The sequence below is a fragment of the Cimex lectularius genome, unplaced genomic scaffold (assembly GCF_000648675.2).
Source record: "Cimex lectularius strain Harlan isolate CLEC.00 unplaced genomic scaffold, Clec_2.1 scaffold51, whole genome shotgun sequence".
Lineage (NCBI taxonomy): Eukaryota > Metazoa > Arthropoda > Insecta > Hemiptera > Cimicidae > Cimex > Cimex lectularius.
Window position 1 is genome coordinate 211482 of NW_019392674.1, and position 18368 is coordinate 229849.

The 18368-nt window shown below is 33.5% G+C and overlaps 1 protein-coding gene across 2 annotated transcripts; it reads right to left on the reverse strand.

Annotated features, from left to right (window-relative positions):
• Positions 1–3707: 3707 nt before the first annotated feature.
• Positions 3708–13750, reverse strand: LOC106662090. 2 transcript variants are annotated; one of them, XM_014385900.1, is made up of 4 exons: positions 13311–13750; positions 13052–13254; positions 12828–12997; positions 3708–4089 (listed from the first exon to the last, which is right to left on the reverse strand). In XM_014385900.1, exons 1-4 carry the CDS (start codon positions 13741–13743, stop codon positions 4068–4070), a joined length of 828 nt encoding a protein of 275 aa, XP_014241386.1. In that variant the 5' UTR covers positions 13744–13750; the 3' UTR covers positions 3708–4067. The 2 variants fall into 2 exon arrangements, with proteins under 2 accessions (XP_014241386.1, XP_014241387.1); XM_014385901.1 differs by having other exon boundaries at positions 12816–12997.
• Between the last annotated feature and the right edge of the window lie 4618 nt (positions 13751–18368).

Here is an 18368-nt window from a genome sequence, read left to right on the forward strand (position 1 = left end):
ATTTAATAAATCAAAACGTCTGTCAAGAAGTCGTCCATGTATCGTGTCATAACCTCCTGACATTTGTCGTTGTACAGCCCGAGTCACTGCACCCTGACAGCAGTTGGGAGGATAATGTTATTAAATAGACATTAGGGGAGATCTTTTTTCGGAGAATGGAGGTAATGTGGGTGGATTTGTCTGTGTGAGTTTTTTCTAAATTAATTAATTTACTAGTTTTCACGAAGACTCTAGTAGTGTGACTTGCTGTTGAGGTTAAGTTGATCTGAAAACGTAACGCTAATGCGTACATGATGATGACTGGTAGAAATTTTGATCTTAAAAAAACAGTGTAGAAGATATTGAAAAAAGAAGGGAAATTACGTTCATGCGTACATGAGAGCAACTACAAAAAAAAAAAAAAAAATCTCATCAACTCAAAATTCAAAATCACTTGGTAACTTGGCAGTCCTTTTATAAAACTGAAAATTTATTCACATAATATTTTCCTTAGAAAAAGAATAAAAAGTCCCAACTTAAATTATTAACTTTTTTCAATTATCGGGTTGTCCGGAAAATAATGCAGGATTTTAAGTTTTCATTAAAAAAAATCTATATAAAATATTCTGTTTACGTTTACAGGATTACTCNACATTGCTTTAAAGTAACTAGTTTCTTTTTTTTTGTTTAATACCAAAATCCTGCATTATTTTCCGGACAACCCAATAATTAATGTTTATGAAAGGTATTGGTTGAGATCGAAAAAGTCAGTGTCACCAGCGGGATTCGAACACACGATCTTCGGCTAAATACGCCGCTGCTCTACCACTTGAGCTATCGTGACATTGATCCGCTAGGACACTAACTTCCCATCTCAACCTCATCTCTCGAATTTTTCCTCGTTTTAAATTATTATATTAAATATTATTGTATTATTAAATAATTAACCATGAATAATCGACACTAAAAAAATATAATCAATTAAGGTTTTTAGTTGAAATAAAAAAGTCAATGGCACGAGCGGGACTCGAACCAACGATCTTCGGCTTGATACGCCGCTGCTCTACCACTTGAGCTATCGTGACCTCGATCCACTCGGGCACTAACTTCCCATCTCAACTCCACCTTTTGAATTTTCCCTCCTTTTTGCCATTTTTCAAATGTCGTGTAATCTATTTGATTCTCGGCGACAAATGAAATGCTCACGGAGAGCTTTTAGTGAAGTATACTTCATTTTAAATCATTAAATTCACTAGTTTTCGTGGTCACATCATGCATAAGCTTTATTCTGTTACAATTATTCAAAGATAAAGGTGATATCAAATAATAACTAATACCACAGTAGAAAGAGTCAGTAGGCAAAGCAGTCTCTCTCTCTCTCTCTCTCTCTCTCTCTCTCTCTCTCTCTTTCTCTTTCTCTCTCTCTCTCTCTCTCATATATTTTATACCTCTCGAAACATGTAAGCTAAGATCTAAATAAGGAAATGTAAAATAAAAAATGAATTTAAATAAAGAAAAATAAGATGAATTTGTACTTCTACCATGTCCATGCCTTATAAAATGAGTTTCTTGATTGTTATATATATTAGGTTTATCCATTGAAGAAAGCCATAGTGGACAGTGGCAAAATTCACCGTCATAAATACCATTAATAACAAATCCACCAGCCGTACAGTTTCAGACCCCCCGGTGTCCCTTGAGAGCCCGCTCTCGTTTCCATTAACGACAATCATCCGTTGGGAAGTATTCCAGAGCTGTTGGACCGGTATCCGGATCTCGTCGAATGAAAGTGGAGCGCAAAACAAAATTCCAGAATGACATCGATAACGGATAGTTCCAATGATTATAAAGTACCGGGAGGGATCATCGCCTGATCATGCATCATCCGACAGCCGGAGCTAAACAACAGGCCTCAACATTTAAACATGTATAATTTCGTTCCTCACGTGATGCCCCGTAACTAAATCTCCAGTGGAGCGAGATATTCTTATTATTTTTCCCTTCTATTTGCACTTTACAATCAAAAACATCATTGTATGCAAATATTGCTAAATTTACTATATTAATTTTCAACTAAAAAATAATAACCGAACTATTTATTAGTTAAAAGTGCAATCTAATAGAATAAATTATTCTTTCCTTTTCTAGTTCCATTTATCATTTTTATAAATTATTCTCTATTTACATAGTATTACAAACCAAATCAACAAAACAGAAATTTTAAAAGTACGGGGATTCTACCGCTATTGGTATTATAAAATTTAGGCATTAGTTGATTAATAATTACGTATCAGTTTGGAAATACGTTTTTTTAGTAAACAAAAATATCAACTGATATTTATAAATTTGTATTTTAGAAAGACTTTTAAAATTGTACCCACATAAAACTTACTTATTCATTATGACCACCACCAACTACACGCAGAATAGCTAGATATGGCTCAGTTATGCTTTTATTTATAAAGTAATTTTTATTTATAAAAAGAGACCCACGCATTACTGTTCTGGGGAAACTAAACCGTGAAGATAATGAGTTTCTGTGTCCGTCAAGAATTTCCATCTCAAGAAATTCCTTTTGCGTCACGGTTTGTTCAATGTAACATCGAGGTTGAAATGTTTTTTCACGGTCCCTAAATAGCCATATCGTTTCATTTTGACTCTACGCGGCCAATTCAGTCTATTAAAACACATAATACGTAGGTATGTGCATCTATAAAAAATCCATGTCGAATACTACCGAAAATTTTCTAAGATTAATGAACTTTTAATTATACTGAATGCTTGTTGTTTATGCATGTGTGGTTAACATCCAATAATATCAACATTTAATTATAAATGTTCGTAAATCACTTTTAATTAAATTACGTTGGTTACAAAACTTTGAACAAAAATGGATATTAATTACAACCTATAAGCAAAACAGTTGCACAATATTCCTCCATTTAATTTTATTTACTGGCCGTTCAAAAAATAAAATTATTATTTGGAGGTCGTGAAATGCGGTCTGATGTGACGTACGTTTTAGAAAACTATTTTCTTTATTGTGCCAACGTTTCGATCTTTATTGACATCATCTTCAGAGCTCAAAGTGTTGTTTTCTGTGTAGATGTGTCATTCTTGTCTGTCGTGTTAAAGTGCCCAAACACGACGCATAAGAATGACACATCTACACAGAAATAAACACTTTGGGCTCTGAAGATGATCTTAATAAAGATCGAAACGTTGGCACGATAAAAAAATGTTTTTCTAAAACCTAGGTCACACCAGACCGCATCTCACGATCTACAAATAATCATTAACTAACGGTCACTAAATACCACACAAAATAAAATTATGTTTATTTATTCCATAATTATTATAGATTTCTAACTAATCTAAAAGATAGGTATTTAAAAACTGGCTGATGAAACGAGATTAGAGTTTTAATCATCCAGGTTCCTCTAGTCTCGCTTTTTCTTGTCAGATCCGTGTATTGTATATTTTCAATGAAACGTGCAGAATTACGAAGCATCCAAGAAATTTAAGTAGTGAATCACTACGAAAATGATTGATATCAAATTCATACAATATTTTTTCAATAAAAAAATTATTATTGCAAGATAATTAGCTGCAGTTAGTATAAAAAATTATATATTCAATATTATTTCAAACCGATGGTTGCAGTCTGGGGAATATACAAAAAATAAAAGAAAATACAAATTAAATTAAAAATAAAATGTTTATTAAAAAGTACAAAAATAATTCAATAATAACCTTCTATAAATCTTTTCAATTGTCTTTGGTTGCTTAGAAGTCGTTCAGGGCAAAACAACCAATAAAAAATTAACAAAATCGTCAATAAGAATTATCGAATAACAATTTTTTTCGCCCGAAGGGAAGAAGAAGAACAAGAAGAGATTTAATAAATATAATAAATAACGGTCATCGTCGTCTCGTCGTCACCCCTGAGAGCTCGTAGTACGTTGTGTACGTTTTACGTCAGTTTGTTTTAACGACTAGTATCGCTTAGGTCGGGTCATCGGTAATATGTCGTCGCGGTAATATGTACAGTACGGGTCCGAAGATCGATCCTCGTCCCATGTTTTTCCTCAAGGCCTCATCACACCGGATCTGAAACAGAATAGTTAATATATTAGTTTTTAACAGTCAGACAGAGGTGTCCTATAGGCCGTGAACACCGCAACTGTGTCCAGTAGGCTGTCGCGGGCAGTTGGCGTGAATAATTTTTTTATACGTGAACATTGAACGGGAATTCATCTCACAAAATAACCATGCAAATATGTTTATGTTGATAATTAAAAAATTCAAATTGCATTAACTTTTTTAAATTTGTGCTAGTATTACTCCTTGTATAAACTTTAAAACAGTGATTTTACTCGTATATTAATTAATCCTAATGGTGAGATATAGCTAATTAATGTTGACCTGTTTTTAAACAAGTTTAACCATAAGTTTAAACATTATAAACAGATGATACAAAGCTTTGAACATAAGCAATTTAATTACAACTTCATAAAATTGATGAATGGTATTCATTTTTCTTTTTTAATTGCCCACTTCTATGGTAGCCACTTTCGTAAGCAAAATTCAAAATTTTAAGTTATTATTTTGTTGTTACAGATTATTCAGACCTAATCTGCTTTTTAAGCAACACGATTTACTTATTGAAGAAGAAAGGTTCCTTAAAACCTTTGAGCAGACAGACAAACAAACATTTGAAGTATTTTAACAAAACAAATTTTTAAATTTCAGCTATCTTAACTGTTTTAATCTGGTTTATTGTGTTTAAAATGGTATGAGTTTAAATTTCATTTATAATATCTTATGTCCTTAAACAACTAAAAATTGGATAATAAAATATTTAAATTTGAATTTAATCTCGATGTGATTGATATCCTAATATCATACTTTTAAATAAAGATCAGGGATAAGGCCAAGTTGAACAAAAGAAAAGCCCTTATTTATTTTTTCAAGCTTTCGAAAAATTCCCTAATTTTCCCCTTTTATCAAGACTTCCAAACTATTTCTAGTAATTTAAACTGTTTACAAATAATGATAAAAATAAATACAAATGTAGGTGAACGAGTGGTTGATCTCGCTCACTCTACTAACTAAAATCCATAAATTTATTGGGTCGATGCCATTATGGCAAATATTATAACTTTATTCGAAGGTATTTCTAAGCAGTTTCCTCGAGAGCTTGAGAAAGGAACAGTATTTTTCTTTCTTTCAAATCCGTCTTATCCCGGATTTTTTAAATATATAATTTGAATATCATGCGAGTGGAACCTGTTGCAACATCTCGATGGAAAGGATTTCGAATCGAATCGAACACTCGAGGCAGAAATTTTTTCAAAATTATCAGTTGACGATCGTTTCAGACGTCTTGGCCAATCATTCTTGCCATAAAGGAGCTGCGTAAATTTCAGTGTTTATGAACTTTTGAGTAAAGTATATATATACATCACATCCTGTCTTCCTATTTTGAGAGTTGCCCTCCAAAAAAATGTTATCATGTGATAAAAAATGCCTTTATATGTATATTATAGAATAATATGTACGATGTTAGATATTTATTTTAAATAATTTCATGATTCTTTTGAAAGTAAATGATCATTTAAAATAATTAATATAAAATAAAATAGTTAAAATTTTCCCCACCTAGCATTTTGTTAAGATTTAATTGAACAGCTAATGTTCCTACACGGGATCTTTCAATGTTTCTTAACATTCAAGTTGTTTAAGTTTTGGCAATTTGGAGCTATGGTTATATTAAAAGGTTTGAATTTAAATTGAAATCCTGGAGTTTCGGAATTTAGGAAAATAATAAAATCATAAAAAATAATCAGATTGGATGTGAGGGTGAATTTAACATATTCGAGAAAACATACCAATTCAATGAACATATTATGAATAGTGAACATAATTAGACGTTGTTCCAACACTCAGAGATCGTTTATGCTACCAATTGAAAAAACAATAATAAATAAATTATTCTGGCCTCTCTACTACTCAGAGATTTTCAAGACAATGCCCTTGTCCTCTACTTAAATTGTTTTGTAAGTAGTGGTGTATCTGTCCTGTAAACGGAGGTGAGCCTTATATAGACGAGTCTCATATCGGAGTTCCCACTGAATTGGAACAAATATGGTAGGTAAATTTTTGGTTTAAAATGCATTAAAATACGTTTATGATTTTTGCATGTTTTTAATTTTAACCAAACTCCATACGTTTTTTCAAATTTTATTTTCTTGGCTTATCGTCCGTTAATCCCGTCCGTTGAAGAAACAGGAGGCCGAGCATAATCGGTAAAGCTCATATATCTAAACGTTAATAACAACTTTCAAAAATCCGTTAACAACTCTATTATTAAAAAAGAAAGATGAGAAAGAAAACGAGAATTAACGGTTATCCGGTTATCGTGAAATGTAATTTCGGTTTGAAACCAATCTTAAGAAACCGGTCGGTGTCCACGGCGTAAGAGCAATTAGCCAGGGTCACCTACAGCCCGCGGTGGACGACGTAGGTGTCAACAGGGGTTTCTGGGTTAGCGGATTTAAGCCGAGTGGGAGTATAACGGAAACCACCGGCTTGTTTACATGCGGCTCGAAAGGACAAGATAAATTTCTGTGTATTTTTATTTCCCCCGAGTCGGTAGTTCACAGAGGGTGACGGGGCAGGAGCGGCTTCCGCTCCCGGCGCCGAACTCTCCCGGAAACGGCTTTCTACCGCCGGCGCCATGTTCTTTGTGACCAACGGTCAGATGTGACTTGGAAAGTTATTAGTTGAAGAAAAGTCAAACAAAAATAGGCACTTCAAATGGAAAAAAGATCCCGGTATTCTTTCTATAACAAAACAGACCGATCAAAATCACAAAATGATATCAAAAAATTACTTTCTTATATATGTTTAGCGGTCATAATAAACATATTAATTATTTCAATTAATTATTCTTTTTATCATAGGTCTTGGTTGAGATGAAAAAGTTAGTATCACAAGCGGAATTCGAACCCACGACCTTCGGCTCAATACGCCGCTGCTCTAACCACTTGATCTATCATCACGAAATTTTCTCTAAATTACTTTTTTAGTGTGATTTTTAAGTTGAATGATTTAATCGAACTACCGAGTCCATCAAGTCTCACGAGATTTGATTTCGTTCAAACGCGTTTCAGCTTCACGAAGTTGACGAGAGAAACTTTTTTCCTGAGTTATTTGTTAAAGCACATATACTGCCAAAAATTAAGCACAGGAATCATTATATTATTCTAATTATTATTATTACCTTATTTTAGGCTAGATAACAACGGTGACCTTTGATCTTTTCGAAGCCATCATATGTGAAAATAATTTTTTATGCGTTTTAATTGTTTACAGTTTAACTGGAACAGCTAAGTAAAAAAAAAAGTCTTAACAATAAGATATTAGATATAACGTGTATTATGTATTTTTCTCTTCAATCTAAAGCGAAAATTTTAATTGTTTACATTTTAACTGGAGAAGTACAGGTAATTAAAAAAACATTAAATGTCTTAACAATAAGATCTTAGATATAACGCGTATTATGTATTTTTCCCTTCAATCTAAAGTGAAATTTTTAATTTATTCCATCACGCCGATAACGCAAATTACTCTGTTTTAATTGTTTACCCTAGTTTTCCGAGGTTTCTAGATCAAAACTATTAAAAACAAGAACTGGGAAACGGATAAGTCTGTGAGGCCCATCCCTCGGAGCCGTTATGTCCTTTGAATACGAGCTGTTCCAAAAACTCGATCACATGCACAGGATTTCAGCCCACTTCCATCAAAGGCAACCGGTTTCCGACCGTTAATTGGTTGATATATGATGGCGATCGGCTTTTTCCAGTCCACCACGGCGACCCGGATCCAAATTTGGCTAATCGTGGGGAGAAAACTCAAAAACAGGAAAGAGAAAGAGTGGTCGATAAGTAATAAACAAAAACATAAATTCTAACTACAATCAAACACGTTTTCTTCTGTCTAGGTATACATGAAAACGAAAAAATGAATGAATTCATTGTAATAATCATAAATCCACAGTCATAGCAAGTTTGTTGAGTATTTCATCCTATTTTTATTCTGACTTTGTTATTTGTTGTTATTAACCTTTAATATATCTGAAACTTAAAAGATTAAATTTAAATTTTAAAAAATATGCGTAAATTGTTTTTTTTTTTTTTTAAGTTCGTTAAAAGGGATTGCCCTTTGAGAAATGATGTGTTTATAGTTCCAATGCCTAGTGATAATAACTTTCCTACAAGATAGTTAAAATTGTTATGATACCGAAGGGCGAGCATAGTTAAATATTTATGCGGTCTCATAGATAAACCAGTTTGCTAACCTTTTAAGAGCTGTTCAGTTGATTCGACCGATTATCCCGGCGGATGTACGACTCGGCCATTGTTCCGTGCAAGTCATCCCGGCTAAGTATTTGACACACTGACCTCCAAATGCGTATTAAAAGGGGGCGGGGAGCTTAATCTTTCTCGCTATTCTATCGAAGTGGGTCGCAGTTTATTTGCTGCAAGTGGCACGGGTTGAAAGAAGAAAAAACAACAAATACTTATATGGAGGAATTGGGATTTCTACTGCCTATATTCATCTATGGAAAACATCTAAATCATATAAGGAAAACTAATATAAAAAAAGGGAGACATCAAAAATTATGGTTCATTTCACTGCATTCTTGTGAACAAAAGATGTTTTTGGTCGAATGTGATCGTTTATTCAGGTTCATTGCGCGATTAAATAAAAACAATTGATCGTGACCTAGTGTTTTGCATTTAACTTACGCGATCTTTGCAGCTTTTATCTTAATTTGTAAATATTTATAAAGATTGATTCATCAAGATAAAGAGATGAAATAAGTGTGTCTGCAAAGTAAAGAAAGACGAAACGAAGTTTGATTAAACTTTGATGATTTCGGTGGCCATTGCATAGTCTTCGATTTAAAAACAGACAGCTTATAGTATTTTTGTTCCTCCCTTTGTCTCTTTAACCGTGTGGGCCATTTTGTTGTATGACCGTAAATCTTTCCTTAAGGAAAGTCGATTGCAAAAAAAGACGAAGCTAAAAAGATAAATATGATATATGGAAAAACTAATACAACATATTTCAGTAGAAAAAAATCAGTGAGACAAATCTCTCTCGTTCTCTCAATACTCATCTCTCTCCTTTCGATACGAAGGTAAGAAGAAAAAGTGAAAGAAGATAGGGAAAGAAGTCAGAGAGTGAGTGAGATATGTATAAATAGAGTAGATAGAGAGAAAGAGAGAGATATAGAAAAATATTGAGTGAAACTATTTGGACCAATCATTTCATAATAAAAGTTGATTTCGGAAAAAGACGATCAGTGAAAATGAAGATCATATCAGGAAATAAGTAATACTTATTTAGTAGAAAATGTCAGTCAGGCAAATCAGTTTCTCTTACACACACACACACACACACACACATACACACACTCTCTCTCTCTCTCTCTCTCTCTCTATACCCCCTTCCAAGGGGAAAGACAGTGAGCGCGCGAGAGAGAGAGAGAGAGAGAGAGAGAGAGAGAGAGAGAGAGAGGACAGAGAAAGAGACAGATTGAGTGAAACATTGTGGATGAATTTTTATGATAGGTTTAACCGTGCAATATTTTCATATTAAAAGATGATTACGAGAAATGACGATCAATGAAAGATAAAGATAACATCAGGAAATAACTAATGCTACAGTAGAAAAAGACAGACAAAGCAACCCCTCCCTCTCTTTCGCTCACTCTCTCCCTCTCTCTCTCTCACTCACTCACTCCCTCCCTTTCGCTCTCTCTTTCTCTTAATGTAAAACCTTATACCTAACATTTTGGAAGATAGAAAGAGTGTTAGAAGAAAAAAAAGAGGTCGATACCAAGCAAATATTAACTCACCTTTAAATCAATTTATATAAATTTTTTTAATTTAATGGTTTGCTTTTATATTTAATAATTTCACAATTTATGAACGGCTCTGAAGGGCTTGGAAACATTAGAATAGTATCTCCAAGTGTACATAGGTTAAGGTCATATTGGCCAGTTTTTTTTTTTTTTTTTGCTGCACTCACACACACTTGGTCAATTACATATCCGCTAATTAATAAATTAATTAAAGTACAAAATGATTTGAAAAAAATTAATTTCTGTTTCATGCCTATGGTTGCTGTTTACTTTTAAGGGTAAATAATCTTTGACATGTAGCGTTTTTAAAACCGAATCGTAGCACTAACGTAGATGACTAGGAGAATCCGGCCACAACTACTATTTTATTAAATATCATTTAATTGAGACAAAATTGAAACGTAGTTGATTGAATTTTCGCTTTGTATCGACACCGCCGATGGATGGAGTTTAAATGATGGATAAGTCACGTTTCACGCCTTGGAATTGGTAGGTTGAAACCTGCGTCAGTACTGAAATCGCGAACCTGATCTAACAAAGAGTTCAAACGATTGTCGACACGTTAAAACGTGCACTCGGTAGTTTTAAAAGCGCAATATACTCTTTATTATCTTTTATTTCTCCGAACAATATGCGACTAAAACACGTTTAGCGTTTATACCGTTTTTTTTTTGTTTGTCAGTACGTGAAAGGGGTCGCAAGGGCATTTCACGAAATGGGCATTCCACTACGTTTAATGAAGTGTCGGCTTTTATAGAACAGCTTCTTTACCGTAAGTTGAGAAAGTAACGGCACACCCAAATATCCGCGTCCTGGTATTTTAAGTAAATAAACACAGCAACTGTAAATTTGTAACCTTAAACTAACCTTAAATTAACCTTGAAATTCAATACAGCAGCGGAAATACAAACAATATCGAATATTTATATTTCATTGCCGGATTATTTAATAAAATTAAAAAATTTATTTTTTTAGGTTATGGGCCGAATGGTAAGGCGACCGACTCGTTTTCCAGCCGAGCGTTCTGGGTTCAGCATAGCCCATGGATATTTATTTGGAATGGTATAAAAAAATTGTAAATCGGTTGAAACCCTCGTTGGTGACACCAAATCGGAAGTTCGACGTTAAGCCTTCCTGCAGTAGTAATTACTTTACTTCTTATTATTACTTTACTTAATTCATTCTTATATATAGAAAATATGCTAAACACGACTTTATGAGGTTAGAACTTGGAACAACTTAATTCTTATTAAATCCATTATTTTTAGTGGCCTAATTGACCAAATGAATGCATAAGAATTAAGTATTCTTTTTATGTAAGGTCTTGGTTGAGGTGAAAAAGCTAATGTCACGAGCGAGATTCGAACCCACGACCTTCGGCTTTGAGGGGGGGGTTCGAATCCCGCTCGTGACATTAGCTTTTTCACCTCAACCAAGACCTTACATAAAAAGAATACTTAATTCTTATGCATTCATTAAAATTTTTTAAAACATTTTATTTTTAACACTTAAATACGTTGAACCGTCGCGTCGTGGGTCCGTTTACACTCGCTTCATTGAGGAATTTCATCCTTTCAGTTCTTCATTAAAGATGTAAGCTAGAATAAGTTATTTTTAAAATATTTTTTATAGTATCAATTTTACATTAAGAAAAGTAACATAATTTTGTTTACTTTTTAATTTGATTGATTTTATATGATCGTGATTTAAATTTTAAATTTCAAGATTAAAGTGGGTTTAAGTTCAGGTTTTATTTGACCAAAATATTTTGCTGTATCGTCAAAAATTCTCAGTCGAACCAAAATAAAATACGGAAACTGCAGAATTTTGTGTTATGTTTCAGATTTATTTTATATAAGTAATAAATATTTTTCTGCCCTGAACTTTCCTTTGGCCATTTGAAAGACTATAAATTTAGGCTATTTTCAAAGTCAATTGCTTGAATATATGATGTGGCCCCATTTAGCCCTAACCGTAAACGTGATTCATCTCTTGAAAATTTTGTTTAGTCACATTTCTCTTATTTTATGTAAAATATCGTGGATTTTGATTGTAAATCAAATAGCCTTCTTCTAGTCGGTGAAATGTTACAATAAATAATTAATTATTAACAAATCCGGAGATTTATTTCGAAATTTTATCCAAAAACTAATGTCTAATGTTCTGCTATTTCTACATTAAACAATGGTATGTCTATGCTAAACGAATGGTGACATGAAAAGCATACATCGTTTAACTTTTTTGTTAGGAGTTCATCACATTCTTAAGAGCATCAGCTTTATTACAGACTTAATATACATTGTTTTGTAAATATATTCTGTCCATCCATTAATTTTTATCTTTAAAAATTTTGAGTAGTCCAAAATCTTTTTTCTTTGCATTTTGTTATTTTAGTTAAACCCATAGATGTTCAATTTTGATGTTGAGGTATTCAGAGAATTTAACTTTTCTTTGAATCAATTAATTAGTCTTTTTATGTAAGGTCTTGGTTGAGATGAAAAAGTTAGTATCACGATCGGGATTCGAACCCACGACCTTCGGCTCAATACGCCGCTGCTCTAAAAACTAGAGCTATCGTGACTTCGATCTACTCGGGCACCAACTCCCCGTCTCAACTTACAACCTTTCGCATTTTACCTCTTTTCTTTGAATATTATTTAGCTCGTTATAACTTATAATAACGTTAAGTACTTGGTAAAATTAATTACTAATTTAATGAATTTAGAAAATATAAATATTAATACTTGGTTTCTATAAAAATAAAATCACTGTTTTTTAAAGTTAAGACTGGCAAAACGCATATTTTTGCCCTTCGATAACGCAATATGCCACGTTTTCTAGGAAACAACCCTCACACCAGATATTTCGGAAAATTTTTGAAAATTTTCGGTGAGAATCTCACCTCAGTATCTACCTTGATGCCGGTTTCTGTCCCGAGTAGGCGATAGTGTGGGCAACGTTATTGGAGTAGGAACCGTGAGCGTCGTGTCCACCTCCGTAGCTTTCCCATCCTCCGGCGCTGTAACCGCCGACTCCGCCGCCGCCTCCGTATCCTCCGGACCAGCCGTGAGACACCTCGTGCACCTGAAACATCGAAGTTTACCATCCGTCCACGTAATCAACGGTGTCCGTCCTTACCTCGTGTCCTCCTTGATGGCTGAGGAGTTTCTTCACGGCGATGAACCCGGCGATGGCCAAGGAGACGATGGAAGCTAACAAAGCCTTCTTTGCGATCAAAGCGATCACGAAGTACGAGAGGACGAGGAAACCTCCCAATTTCAATTTTAGACCGAGGAGGAGCGGGAGCAAAGCGCGGAGGATCTTCTTCTTCTTTCCTCTTCCTGCATTTTTCAACCAATTAAAATATATTTAATTTGGAAATTTCATATCGATTTACCTTCATTGAGGAAAGAAGACACTCCTTCCTTAACTTCAGTCGGGATGGAATCGGAGATGCTCCTTCCTACAGAAGTGATGTCGCTGACCAAGGGAGTCAAGTTCCATGTCAGGCTCCTCTCTTCGAGAAGTTTTCCAGCCCGACCGAGTGCGAAGTTTTCCAGCGCGTCTTCCCTAGCTTCGACGTCGTTCACGGAATTGAGCTTGTTCTCGACATCCGAATCCTCTTTGAGACTCCTGGCCCTCTCTTCGGCCGGCACTTGCTTCTTGGTGAGGGCCAAGCCGCCGAACAGTTCGATCTTCTCCTGGTCGAAAAATCCTTTCGCTTTTCGGTAAAGTTCCAATTGAATGCACGATATAGAATCCTTTCTGAAGCATTCCTCGAGTTCGGCCGACGCGAGGGTCGCTAACACTAAAACGACGACGTACTTCATGTTTCGGTTGTCGGTTTCTGTTGCCGGCGAACGCTCCCTCTTTGCTTTTATAACTGCGCGCCCCTCTCCGGGCCGCGAGCTCCCTCCGGTCTCGACCGAATAGAGTCAGCCCTGAGGAAAGCTCGTCCACACCCTTACATGGGCTCATACCTTTGACTTAAGGAGCGAAATTTCAGTATCAATGATGGTTTAAAGAAATGTCTTTTCACCAGAAATTTATCTCTTTACTTCATTTATCTTCCAATAGGAGCATTACTTTCATTAAATTTATTTCATTTTCATGTGCAATATGGGAAAAATTAACTTCTAACAAATATTAACTTTGCTAAATTTATATTTGTGAAGGAAAAACAATCCAATAAACAGCACAGTCTACAATCCAAAAATTTAAATTATTTTCGAATTCAAGAGAGCAGGAATTACGTTGAGTAAACTCAACCTATTTTTATGGTTAACTCATTATAATTTTTTAAATTAATTCTCGAAAGGTTATCATGATTGTTATTAGGGTATAAATACAGTGCTGTATGATTATTGAATAAATACCAATTAAGATTAGGAAACGATTAGCGATTTGTGAACCATACCCTCACCCACACTTTTCCCTTCGTTCTTCTTTCTTCAGTTATTATCAAAATAAAGTATTTCCGTAAATTTATAATTTCAAAAAAATTGTCGTTAAATAAACATTGTGTAAGTTTAATAGATTTATATCGAAAAATTAGTCAAACAAAAAATCACAGTATACTCTATGAAGTTATCTTAATTTTAGGAAATGTGTATAATTATGTAAGTACATATGTATACATGTGTCTCACTGAGTGAGACAATTTTTTTATATTATTTTGCAGTTTAGTTTTACTGTTATCGTTATTTTCGAGTGTTATTATTTACCATTTTTTTGCCTACTTCGTACCTCAGGTTAAGACAGATCAGCACAAGGTCCTGGCCGAGTAAGACGTCTAAGTTCATCAATTAATTTATTAATCCATATATGTAATTATTAATCATAATTGACCTTATAATTACTTCAATTAATTTTTCATTTTGTCAAAGTTTTGATTAAGATGAAAAAGCTAGTGTCCAGTGCAGGATTGGAACCAATCCCTAACCGAAGTCCTAGTGTTTTCATCGTAACCAAGACATTAGAGTAAGTAAGTAAAAAGTATAATTAATTAAATTTATTTGTTATTCGTCCTGTGAATAAATTCATAAGCATACTCTTTGATCTGTCGACTATTTTGTTAGCTACAAAATAAGAACTTTTCAAATATTTAAAGTAATATTTTCTATTTTATTTTATGTAAGAGTAGAATTACTTCATTTTATTTTTGTCAAATCAATAAAATCATTGCTGATGAAAATAAAATTTATGATTGTTTAGCATACCTAATTTTAATAGTTTTCGTTTTTTAAAGTCTAACCGTGATTACAATTTTAAATTTTGTTTTGTTGTTACAGATATTATTATAAAAGTTATCTGGCAAATTTAAAATAATTTAAGTCGGACCGATGTCCTATGGAAAGCTTGGCCTTAAAAATCTCATGTAATTTGTGCCCATCCCTGCTCTTGGAGCAATTGAAAATGTATTGCGACAAATGTACCGAGTGTGTTATGTACTGAAATACCAATTGTCTACTCAATTATCCCATTATAATAAATAATTATAATGGCACTCTCAACACGACACGAAGAATGGCACAATTACGCAGAAAACAAACACTTTGAGCCCTGAAGATGATCTCAATAAAGATCGAAACGTTGGCACGATAAAGAAAATGTTTTTCTGAAACCTACATCACGCCAGACCGCATCTCACGATTTCTGAAAAATCAACGACTAACGGTCACTAATCACAACACTTTATAATAAATCGTCTATTTTAAGATAAAGTTATACTCATTAATAGATTTGAAAAATTCTAGATTTACTTCCAGCATAAACACACGATTTTTTATTTTTTCTTTTAACGGTGGAAATTGGGTTTTAGTTTGCCAACTTAATTACGTTTAAAAAAATATTCAAAGCAATAAAATAGTAAAAAAATTGGTAGTTATATAATTAGTACTTTAAAAGTTTTGCGTAACGTTAGTGTTTAATACAACGAGTAAATTTATTTTCTATCAATTTCTTTATCATCCTTAAAAATTGCAATAATCATAATTAACATAATAAAAAAGTAAAAACTCAAGCATTAATTATTTGGTGAAAAAAATCAAGATACCCTTCTGCCAGTCGGTCGAATAGGACAAAACCCAGATTAATAACAATCACACGGTGAAATGGTCACGAATACAGTTGTGGGGATAAAATTGTATATTTTTGACGATCAGAATTTGCTTTGAGATTAATGAATACCTATCAGATCTTTCCAATTCCTCGTGGAGTCCAGTTTTTGAGAATTAATCAATTTTTCTGTATGCTGTCTCATCTTGAAGAGAGAGAAAGAGAGCGAGATAGATAGATAGATAGATAGATAGATATATATATAGATAGAGAGAGAGAGTGAGAATTCATTATTCTGTGATTAGAGTCCCCTCAGAATAACAATAAGGTCACAAAATTGTTAATAAATCTGACACTTGAATTAACGAAAGATTGTCGTGAACGTATAGTTAAATAAATTGACAGAAAACACATAATAAAAATAGGAAAAATTAGAAATAATAGTACTGTAGTTAACGCAGCACCATTAAGTAAAGACTATATAAAAATGAGTTATTAATAATAATATTTTATTAGGTTAAATGTGGGAATTTTTGTTTAACTGAGTCATTTGATCAGAAAGCACGTGCGGTTTTATCGTTATACAGACAGGTTTTTTTTTGCGAAACTATCTGAAACACTGCTTATAAAATCTAATAAAAAGTAATCATATTTAGCCGTTCCATGAACAATAAAAGCTCATAAACATGACATAATTATAACGTTTTTGTTTTCGTCATCACTGCTCCTTTATGCAATTTTACCATTGCCGATTCATAAAATGACGAATCTTTTCGTATATAATTTTAAAAGTTAACTTAAAATAACGACAGTTTTTATTAATTAGGTAAAAGTCATAATTAAATATTTGCTCGTTTGGGAGGCGGAGTTCTCTTGGTAAATAGTTAAGAAGGATATGTGCTCGTCCCACTGGACTCATTTTTATCTCCGAGGTTCAGATATAGCACATTTTAAGCCATAATAGGACATCTATGGTTTGGATGGTTTTTGTGTGAAAACAATTCAGTCGATTTTTTTTTTATTTACTTCTTCTATCACAAAAACACATTCTTGTCCGATGGGCAAGACAACGCCCGAAAATAAATTGTCGTTTGCACGGTATTAGAACGGAAAGCGCGTTCGGATTATTTCAGAATATTTTCAAACATATATTTTTAATGACTACTAATGCAATAAATTTGCAATGTTTTTTTTTTTTAATTGTCAAAAGTATAATACAAATTATGTAGAAATCGTTTTAATTTTTTAAAACGGTGACAAAATATTATATAAAAAGTTTGTGAAATTTGTATTTGTTACTCAAATGTTATGTCAAATATTTGGAATCATTGTTGCCGAATAATTATGAAATATAAATATAAATAGATAGATAGATAGAGATGGAGATAGAGATGTAGGGAGATAGATAGAAAGAGTGAGAGAGTAATTATACGAACTTGGGTTAAAGAAAACAAAAGCTAGAAATGAGACGCAGAGTAACATGAAGAGAATGATAATAAGAAAGGAAAGATAGTGACAGAAATGGAAGAGTAGAAGAGAAAGATGAAAATATAAATAAAGAAAGATAGTGGACGAAAACGAGGGGTAAAGCATGAGGGGAAGAGAAATAAATCAAAAGTTTGAAAGAGAAAAGAGGGAGGGAGAGAGAGAGAGAGAGAGAGAGAGAGAGAGAGAGAGAGAGAGAGAAAGAGAGAGAGAGTGAGAGAGAAAAAGAGTGGGGGAGAGTGAATGGCGGGATAGAGGGAGGGAAATAGGAAGAGGGAGACAGGGAATGTATGAATGAGGGTTATAGAAAATGAGAACGACTTAAAAAAGAATGAGCAAAATTTGAAAATTCAGAAACAGACTCGTTGACGAAGGCGAAATGTGTGTGATAGACCATCACCGAGAGATCGGCAGACGAAAATGATCGGTGATAATCAAAATTCTGATTCATCACTCGAAAGCGAACATGGAGAAATCCTACAATTATGAAAAAAAATGTTTGGGAGAAAGAGTGAGAGGGGGAGAGAGAGTGAGAAAGAAAAGCAGAGAGAACAATGTGATAGTATAAGAAAGGAAACAGAGTGAGAGAGAAAGAGAAACAATGAGACCAAAAAAGACAGATACAGTGATACTTAAAAAAGTTCGAATTGAGACAAAGAGAGAGAGAGAGAGAAAGGAAACAGAGAGAGAGAGAGAGAGAGAGAGAGAGAGAGAGAGAGAGGGAGGAAGTGTGTGTGTGGTTCTTTAACTTTTGGACCGAATAAAATTGAACAGCATTTTTCCCGTTTTCTCAAAGAAATCATTATATTAGTCTATTACAAAATCAAGTTTACAAGAGAAATTCAGTGACTTTCTGTTCGTCGTATTAATTGTCCATTATATTTTTTCTTTTTAATTTTCTTTTTTTCTACCA